This window comes from Ziziphus jujuba, chromosome 5 (genome assembly GCF_031755915.1).
Source record: "Ziziphus jujuba cultivar Dongzao chromosome 5, ASM3175591v1".
NCBI lineage: Eukaryota > Viridiplantae > Streptophyta > Magnoliopsida > Rosales > Rhamnaceae > Ziziphus > Ziziphus jujuba.
Window position 1 is genome coordinate 29,403,838 of NC_083383.1, and position 10,340 is coordinate 29,414,177.

A 10,340-nucleotide genomic window follows, 5' to 3' on the forward strand; every position below is an offset into this window, starting at 1 on the left:
CTCTTGTCCGACCAGACCAAATTGCAAAAAATGCTTTCACTTTCCTCTCCATAGAAGGAAAGTATCGCCAGTCATTATTTCAAATACACCCCTTCAATGAGCACCTATTTCCCATAATGCCATTACCTTTTCTGTAATTTACTCATACCTGTTCTGCATGGTAAACCATGATCTAAGAAGTATAATTGTCATTAGAGGCTGAAGATTCCGCCAAAAGGCTTAATACGGCGTCGTATCATTCACCACTAACCCGCGTAAGGACACGTCGGAATTTGCTCCCACATAAATAAATTTCCATTTGTGTCCTTCTCCCCTCTAGCAGTTTTTTTTTTTTTTGTTTTTTTTTTGTTTTTAGTTTAATTCGAAATTTTTATTTATTAATTTTTCGTTCTTCGTGAAAACGAGAGCTCTCCGACCTTTTAATACGGTGCGTTTTTGGTCTGTAAATTGCTGAGGAAATCGGAACCCTAATTGTTTTTTTGGGCTTTGGATCTGTGGACTTCCAATGGCGGATCAAGAGGATGAGGAGCTCCAAATGGCACTGCGGATGAGTATGCAGAGCTCGCCGCCGGAACCCAAGCGGAGTAAACCAAGGGACACTCCAATCGGAGCTCCGGCGGACGAGTCGCCGGAAATGAAGAGCCGGCGGCTTCAACGGGAGCTCAGGGCTGCCGCTGCTGAGAAGCGAATGTTGGACGCCAGGAAAGCCTCTCCTCCGTCTGTATCTCGCTCTCCGGTTTCGGTTTCGGGTTCGGGTTCAAGTTCGGCATCCAAGGCTGTTAGGAAAGAGAAAGAATCGGGCGTTGAGGAGATGAATTTGGGGAAGGAGTTAACGGAAAGCGAAGCGAACGAGTTGTTTTCAATGGTGTTCGGAGCAGAAGTAACCAAGGGCATTCTTGCACAGTGGAGCAATCAGGGTATAAGGTTTGTGTGTATTGAATTTGAATGGCAAAAGAATCGCTTTCTTCGAGCTTAACCTTTACATTTTTGTATGATTCTGAATTCTGTGCAATTAACATTTTCGTCAAATGATTAGTAGTGGACAATTTGATCAGGTTGGAAGTTTTTGGATATGTTTTTTTATTTTTTATTTTTTTTTTATGTTAGTTGGTAAAAAGCTTCTTCAATATTCCCAAAGAATTTGGTTGTGGTAAGTTAGGGGATAAACGCTATTTGTGCTACTGAATTTGGGTTCTTATAATCCAGACGAATCGGTTTGCGCTACCATTGCTACATAAATTACTTAACTGGCTTTAAACTGGATTTTATAGGTTTGATGGTAATAAAATTTCTCTGAAAATTGCGGTTGAACATGTCTAATAATTGACTAGGAATTTTTGTGTCTTTTCTGCTATATTTGGCACATTATTGGATGACATTCATGCTGCCCTCTGCTTGCTCTCAATATATTATTATTGTTTGAAATGGTTGGGTATACATGTATTGAGAGCTTGGGATAGAGTTGATTATGGTGTATTACAGTCTTCTATAGTTCTTATTTCTTATTACAATCTTCTATAGAGTTGATCTGGTGTATTACAATTTTGATCCTTTATAATGTCTATGAATGAGGTATTTTGAACCTTCTACCCAAAAAAAAAAAAAAAAAGGAAAAAAAAGAAAAAAAGAAGAAGGGTATTTTGAACCATTTATCAACCAAAATTGAACGGATGGATGATCTTGTTCTTCAAGTTTTCTGGCTGGTAATCCCTTCATTACATGGACTTTAAAGAGGGGAATTAGATTTCAACTGTGATTATGGTCATAGATATATGTCTTGGCGTTTTGGTGAATGGCCAAAATATTCAAAGAAAAAGTGTAGGAATTTGTTTATGTTCACATGCGCTAAATCAATAGACTTCCATTTCAAGCTGTGTGCTAACTGGTTTATGTATTCTTTATCCATGTCGAGACAATTCGATTTAATTTCTCTTTGGTAATAAAGAGGTTCTGTGTTTCAGAATGGTATCATAGAAATTTTCTTTTCTGCTTTTGTAGTGTTGTCCTATTCTGGCACCATTTTGTTTATTTATTTGTTTATTTTATTTTCCTTCCCAGCCCGTCCCCCAATGTAAGCCTGTTTTATGTCTATTTATGCTACTTATTGTAGTAGGCTTTATTTTTCTACACTTAACATTTTAATGTATTTCGTTTTGCCATGTTAGTAGCCTTTTTAACTTCTTTTATATTCGTTTATTTGGATGGTGACAATAACATTTATTATAGTAATATTTGAAAAACCATCCTTGTGGCAATGTCCAACACTTTCAATCTATTGGCTAATATTGTGAAGTTCTTTCCTTTAGGTTTAGCCCTGATCCAGAAACATCTATGGGCTTAGTGCAGCATGAAGGTGGGCCCTGTGGCGTCTTAGCAGCCATTCAGGTAATTTTCTGATTTCTTAAGATTTTGGTCTCTGAGTTTCATGTAACATGCAGAGCCTGACTCTTAATTATGTTAGTTGAACTTGAATTGCCTAATATGTCATTGTACTTTATCATTCTAGGTTTGCATTTGCACTTACATCAAGTCATTATTTTGACTTCTGAGCAAGCTAATTTTATGTTACACTTCTTACTATAATTTGCTAACTGCACAAATGTGTTAGCATGAATCAATCAAACATAAACTTTAAGACCTCTACCATTATCGGAACTCTCACAAAAATTATTTATTTTTTATAGCGATTTAAACATAAAAATTTTGAAAATTTAGAAATTCAAAATTTGGAGATGTTAAAGGTTCTATTTTAAATCTACATACCAATTTTCCTTTATTTTCCCAAGGCAATTAATTAGTTGAACTTCCTAGGAGCAATAGTGGCTCAAAGCCATTAACAATAATGTAGCAGATTTTACAAAATTTTATTATCCCATTTTGTTTGAAGAGAACTAATTCTTGACCTTTTTCCATAATTCCACTTGTACACACATATATTTACATTTTCTCAAATCTTTTATAATCAGAAATATCTGTAGAAATTAGCTGTGAAAATTTGGTATTTGAACTCTACATTTGGTGTTTTCGTTTTTCTTTTAATGTTCTGTGGTGTTTATATTGCATCCTAGGTTTCCTTATATTATTTGGTTTTGTTATCGGGCCCTTTTATTTTTGGTCAGTTTTAATAGTTATCTGTTGAGCAAATTAAGTTCCATTAACTTTGTGAGTGTTAGAAGAGCGTGTATATATTAGTTTCTTATTTTTGAAATGGATAAAAAAAGGTTTGTGAAAATATTTAGCACCCTAATATCAAGGGTGGTATCCACTAGTGTCTTTCATGTCTTTCTTTAGTTACTATTTATTTATTTATTTTTTTCCATCATTCACTTCTATCCACAGTGAAACCTTACTGGCTCACCATAGTCTTAAGGACTTGTTTCAGAGTTTTAATTGTACTGGACTAGGGGGCAGCAGGATTGGCCTACAATCTAACCCAATTATATGTATTCTAACGCCACTTAATTTAGACAATTCCAGTTCCTAAATAGGCCCTAAAAGCTTATCCTTAGAGTCACTTCAAACCTACCCTTGAGTTGCCCCAACATCCATCAAAATTTGCCACTTTACTTTCTTGGTTAACATTAATACTTCCTAGGTGAAGGGCCTGGATCCTAGCTCCTTCCGCTGCCATGCACACAAACAATTGTAATTAAAGATTTGAATTTTCATCTCCTAACCAACTTAAGATCAGATTATGCTAGAATTACTGCTTATTTTGTATTGAAAACCTCTTCAGAGCCTGTGTCAGACTAACCTTGGTCTTTAAAAATATAGACCACAAAGGTGTTTGGAATGTGGAATATATGTCACTGATGATCTTTAGGGTGAATCTCATTTGTTTGACTGATAAGTTAGAAATCTTCATCTCACTGTGTATATGTTAGTATAGTATGGCAACCACTCCAAATCCTTATCTTTAGTGATTACTTTTTAATGCTATTTCACGTTTTATAAAAAGTTGTGCTGACAAAGTTCTCAACTAATTTTTATTAATGTCATTTCATGTAATGGTCCTTTTTTCTTCCCTTCCTTACAGCGTTTGCTGATTTTGTGCAGGCTTTTGTTCTCAAATATCTCCTTTTCGTCCCTGATGAATTAGGTAAATTTGCACCAAACACGCCACAAAATTTGGGTTCAAGGAGATTGTCTAAAAGTCAATGTGTTGCATCATATAATTTTTCTTCTCTTACTGAAGATGCAAAAGCAAGGTGATTAGCTTTGAATGGTAAATTATACTTCTATTTTATTTTAGGTGATGGATACTGATTTCAAGTTATGCATTTATTGCTTCAATTTGGAGAAGAGGCTTGGGATCTTTACCACTATTGAAATTAATTCCTAGTGTAGCACCTTCCTTAATTTCTCGTTTATGCATAGTGCATCTGTCATTCTCCTATTGAGTATAATATGTATAATTGCGTTGTGGTTTGTTTATGTTGGAAGAAAAGAAGAATTCTTTGAGCGTTCTGTAATTCTGGCTCTCTTTGCTCTTCGTTGCCTGTACTTTAAATGCACAGGAATAGTAAGTTTCGTTTCTCACGTTTATTAAAAATGAGAAACATCATTGTATGAAGTTTTTCTTTGAATCTCTTCTTTGCAAATTGTTTTCTTTAGTGTCATAGAACTTTTTTAAAGTTCTTTTTTATTCCCCCTTATGGTTTTGTTAATATTTGAAACTCAATAAATTTCAAGACCTTACTGCTCATACAGTACTTCTCCCCATTCCCATTGTTTGCAACATGATCTTATGTCATTTTGTTATGACCCTTCTTCAGCTAAATAGAAATTTAAACCCTTTATATGACTATGCTCAAGGTTTTTCTGTTATTACCTGTATTCGTAAGATACTTCTACATATATGTGTGTGTGTGTGTGTGTGTGTGTGTGTGTGTGTCCATTTTGGCAATTAGCTTAGCAAAGGTGTTTTGAGGTAGCTGTTATAAAGATTGTAGAGGAAATATTTTTATTTCTTTCTAATTTAAAGCACTTATTAAATGGAAGTAATTTTTGTTCCATGCTAGAACCTTGATTTTTTATTTTCATATTAATTAATCAATACATGTTTTTTGTCATGGAAAATGGTTTCTAAAATCTAGATTTATTTTATTTTATTTTTATCAGAGCCCTGATCAGAAGCATGGGTGAGATATTGTTCGTATGTGGAAGCAACAAAAGAGCTGTGATTGCAACTATAAATGTCATTGAGCATGACATCAAGGAATTTGAGGGTAGCCTGAAGGATGAGGTAGGCTGATTGGTTGATCTTGTTGCACGCATGTGGCGATTAAATGGATATTTGATTATATTGAAATTTCCAATTTTATTCTTGCATTGTTTTTGTGATGTACGGTTTTGGGCATTTAATTTACTGAGTTGGTGTAAAATTTACTCAGGTCGTGGCTAAAGCACTTGAAGGTCTTTCATTCGAATCAGCTCTGGATTTGCAGAAAGTGCTGAGAGTTAGCACTTACACGGTGCAAGCAAGTGCTTTTCGGAGGCTTGAAGCAATGCTTCCACTTTTCCAAAGTCGCATGGGGGCATTGCTGTTCCTTATCTCTGCCTTACTATCTAGAGGACTGGTATGTTTGTCAGCTTGAAAGCTCGCTTGTCAATCTCACCTACCATAATTCTTTTAGGAATATTTTATTATTATTGTTATTATTATTAATTTTTAAAGTTCAAATGGGTAACAGAGTAGAATATCACTTACCGGTGATCAATTTGATTGTGCTTATGCAATAATTTACTGGGTCGTTAGCCTAGAATTGTGTATCTTTTATTAATTGCATTTTAGTTAAAAGCAGAATGTGTAAGAGTAGGATAGGGTAGGATTACAACCCAAAAGCAGAAATGAAACGGAATATTAATGCTGTTGAAATTCCAAATTTATTTTTGGAGCCCTGGTTTCTAATCTCTAGAGCCCTAGACAATTAAAAGGGAACTATGTATGACAGGAAGCATTACTTCTATGTTTCAGAACATAAATTACTGCGAATTCTCAAATTAATGAGGAAGTGGTGCACCATTAGATTTTGTTATTGGTATAAGCCTGAAAATCCACTATTACTAGATTTTGTTATTCCAGTGGCGTTGTACTTTGGCTATAATTAAGGTATTTGAATATCTGAATTGTAACTAAAAATGATTGCAAAACTACAATTAGAGTTTTCCCAATGTAATGTCGGAAAACAAATGTTGGATGTTTGCTTAAACAGTGTGTCTACATATACACACATATGAACTCATAGTTATAAGACAGAGAAAGTCCAATTACACAATATGTAGTTTAGGACACACACATGCACATATACATATATATATATATAGAGAGAGAGAGAGAGAGAGGCCATTTACACAATAATGGAGTTTAGGTGTGCTAGATTCATGTTTGAGAATAGTTTCACAATATTATTGAGTTCAAAAGCATTTTATAGTGATCTGTAAGATTGAATGTATGGAATTTGAAAATAGTTTCAAGCTTCTGAAAATGAAATACACACGTCTTAAGGATGTTGGATTTTACTTGGTTTTGAAATAAAGAAATTCATGTTAGGGTTTTGAAATAGAGAAATACATGTTTGGTTGACTTATTTTTAAAATCTGAAAAACAGAAAATCAATTAAATAATACCAACCCAACAAACTAGCCATAGAAGTTAGAATATTTAAGATGGCATACAGCTGGCAGTAATTTTTTGCCTGCAGAGAAGTTCTTTCCAAAATATGATTGTTTTAATTTCATTTCTATTAACATACTATGATGATGGGCCTGTTGAACCCTTGATAAGGCGCCACTTTTACTTCTATCCCCTACTCCCTCTTCATGATGCTAATGCAATGAAATTATTGATATTTAGGACTCAGTTCAGGCGGACAGGGATGATCCCAGTTTACCCCTCGTCACTGCTCCATTTGGGCATGCTTCACAGGTATAGTAAATAAATTATTCTCCTGACTTGTTGCTTCAGCAATTGATCTATTTGATGGTCATGCTCTACCTTGGCATTTTCGGCATTCTGAATTAAATTTCCTGCCTACATTACTATTGAACAGGAAATTGTGAACCTACTGCTCTGCGGGCAGGCAGCTCCTAATGTGTTTGATGGAAGGATGGACTTAGGTGGCGGTATGTCTGTGAAGGGCATAACCAAAACTGTGGAAGTTGGATTCCTCACACTGCTTGAATCCTTAAATTTCTGTAAAGTTGGCCAATATCTTAAATGTCCAAAATGGCCAATTTGGGTTGTTGGGAGTGAGTCCCATTATACAGTCATATTTGCTCTTGATACATCTGTTCAAGATGAGAATGAACTGGAAGAAAGGGAATCACAGATTCGGAAAGCTTTTGATGCTCAGGATCAGAGTGGAGGTGGTGGTTTCATTAGTGTGGAAGGTTTTCATCAAGTCCTCAGGGAAACGAATATAAAGCTTCCAACTGAGAGGATCGATCAACTTTGCAACACAGGTTTTATTGTATGGAGTGAGTTCTGGCAGGTTATCTTAGACTTGGACAAGAGTTTGGGAGGCCTGAAAGATTCGACTGGTTTGATGGGTAAAAAGGTGTTTGACCTTTACCATTTTAATGGGATTGCAAAATCAGATTTGAACGGGAGCCAATTAACCAGTGGTGGTGAGACTCCAGTGCAAAGGCCTAGGCTCACCAAATTGAGGGTCTCAGTTCCTCCAAGGTGGACTCCTGAAGAATTTATGGCAGATGTGGCAATGTCCTCTAGTACTGGGGGAAATGAATCCAAAGAAAAGGACAATGAAGTGGCTAAACCAGAGCCACCTCAGCATGCACCTTTGGTGGACTGCATAAGGACACGTTGGCCTCGAGCTGTTTGCAATTGGATGGGAGACCCACCTAGTATAGTCTGAAATGTTTGTTGCTTCTATTCGGGAAATTCTTTGTCGTTGTGCTCTGTTAAGGAAGCACTGAGAGCACACCTCTGGAAGCGAAGACGGATGGTGTACCAAAGAGGAAGACTTTGTGTAATTCTTGGTTCAGAATCGCACCATCAGGCACAAATTGAGATAGAGAAGTTTTAATGGATTTCATCATTCTCAAAAGTCTGCATATAGCACCACAGCCATTTGCTTCTGTATCCTGTAAGCTTCAAATTCGATTTTGATATGTCAACTACCAAAGACAAGGATTCTATATATGATATTTATTGTCAAATTGTAAAATCCCATTTACATACAAATAACTTTGTTGTTGATTAGGGAAGTTATTAGTTATTGGAATGTGCTTTAATAATTGATCGAGTCTGTCTGGCCATTGGAATTGTTGTATTGGTAATTTTTTTTTTCTTTTCTGTTGAATAGGAAGGCTCATTAGGCATTTTATATGATAGTTGCTACACCCTATATCATCTTGAAGGCATCCTTTTTGTAATCACTATCATTGTCATCATTAGTATCTGTTAATGATTGCTGTAGTGGAATATCTTGAATCTCACCCTTTTTATTGTTATTATTATTAATAATTATTATTATTATTATTTGATTTTCAAATTAAGGCAACTAATACAATGCTGGTGAGGGATAGAATATTATTATTGTTATTGTTGTTATTTATTTTTTAAAATATTATAAGTATCCATTAAAATGGTAAATGACAACTATTACAACCATTTGTAATGGGAATGAGAAAAACTGCTTGTATAAATGAATTATTTGAAATGGATTTAAATTGTTGTTTCTATATTTTATTTTATTGATAATGATATATTGTGAGAGAAGTTAGTTCATTATTTGGTGGGTAACAATCATCTAAAAGCCGACGATTGTAGATAATTGTTGCTATCATCAGATGATTGTTGCCTATCATATGATATCCGACCTTGTTTATGTATCTGACTTTGTTTACTTATAACAGCCTTCAGTTTAAACTTGTAGCTATCTTTTAAATTTGAAGTCTGAAGTGGAAAGCCATGATTGATTATCATTCACGCATCACAAATACAACAGAGAAAATCATATTAAATTTTAATCACCAAAAAAAAAAAAAAAAAAAAAAAGGTTCTAATTAAAGCAAAAACAAACAGAGGGACCAAAAACAGTCTCAATAGCTGTTTTTTATTTTTTATAATTCATTCATTCATTTTGACTAGTTTTATTAGAGATAGATAGTGATCACTTGACTCCTTCAAGAGCTTTCAGTGCCTTCTACTTCAATGGCTGCCGATCTCTGAATGTGCCTATGACAAACTCTGATTCATAGGAAGCCAGAAACACCGCCGCATCATCCGCATGCTTCTCCTTCAGCACTTCTTTCAACCATGACAGCTTTTGCATGTCATTGCCGTTGGCAACATCCCAGGCGACATGTAGTTCACGTGAATCCCATCTTCGGCCCTCTTCAAGCTCACCGACCTCACCAACCCTAGCACGGCTTGCTTCGACATCAAGTAGTCCGTCCCGTCCCAGTTGAATTACCATTAATTTTAAAAGCTTAAACTTTATAGAAGGTGGGTTTTCATTTTTTTTTTTTATATTTTTCTCTGACAGTCCGGTACTCATAACCCCTTCACTTCCATTTTCTACATGCCGTGTGCTTCTCACATGCTGCCATTTCACATGCGTTGACGGTCGAAGATCTTGTCGAACACCGACAGATCCAGGTCCGTTACCCTTTCGGACATCTGGGTGATAATGCTGGCATTGCCATTTCAGCGGCGCTGGCACTGCCGGTGACTGGCCACCTTTTCATGGAGCTTGATTGATGGAACCTTTGTTGCCATTTTTCGAACAGGTGAGGATGGAGTGACCAGTTGTCCTGCGGAGTGGGTGTGGATGTGAGTGTGACTGTGTGAGTTGGGTCTTATTTTTATTTATTTTTGATGAAAGAGTCTTATTTCTATCATGTGCACTTGATATGGTAAAGAATTGGGATCTATAAAAGGGATATATCATAAATGTAACTTTAAAAAGAACATTGAATCAACTAGTGATAATAATTAAATAATGGATCCTACATAGACTTTATGAATTTTATGAGTTACACTTTTTATTTGAGTTTTATTTTTAAGTAAGATAAAAAAAAAAAAAAATTTAAATAATGCGTTATTATTTGAAGTATATGGATTTGGCACATAGAAGTTCTCCATAAATTTGCACATGGTCCTTAACATATTAGTAATTTTAGCTCACCACTTTTAGAATATATATATATATATATATAAATGTATATATATCAATAATTATAGATTCACCATGTGTGGTTAATGATACTGATAGCTTTCTTTTATTTGTTGTGTCTACCAAATCCCATGCCAGCTGGTACATGTTTAGCACTGAATAATTTTCCTGGCATGAAACATCATGCTGATACCTATT

General features: G+C 35.3%; 1 protein-coding gene across 1 annotated transcript; it reads left to right on the top strand.

The window, feature by feature from the left end:
* LOC107421667 (uncharacterized) lies at positions 1–8,500 on the top strand. Its single transcript, XM_016030947.4, has 7 exons — positions 1–924; positions 2,307–2,385; positions 4,057–4,208; positions 5,122–5,245; positions 5,394–5,579; positions 6,857–6,928; positions 7,053–8,500. The coding sequence occupies exons 1-7, from the start codon at positions 506–508 to the stop codon at positions 7,875–7,877; spliced, it is 1,857 nt and encodes a 618-aa protein (XP_015886433.1). The 5' UTR covers positions 1–505; the 3' UTR covers positions 7,878–8,500.
* The last annotated feature ends 1,840 nt before the right edge of the window (positions 8,501–10,340 follow it).

Bases quoted from the DNA above. Each gene is read 5' to 3' on its own strand.
- LOC107421667 (XM_016030947.4), top strand. From the start codon at position 506: ATGGCGGATCAAGAGGATGAGGAGCTCCAAATGGCACTGCGGATGAGT. The intron at 925-2,306 runs GTTTGTGTGTAT...TCTTTCCTTTAG, and splicing joins TGGAGCAATCAGGGTATAAG to GTTTAGCCCTGATCCAGAAA. The intron at 5,580-6,856 runs GTATGTTTGTCA...ATTGATATTTAG, and splicing joins CCTTACTATCTAGAGGACTG to GACTCAGTTCAGGCGGACAG.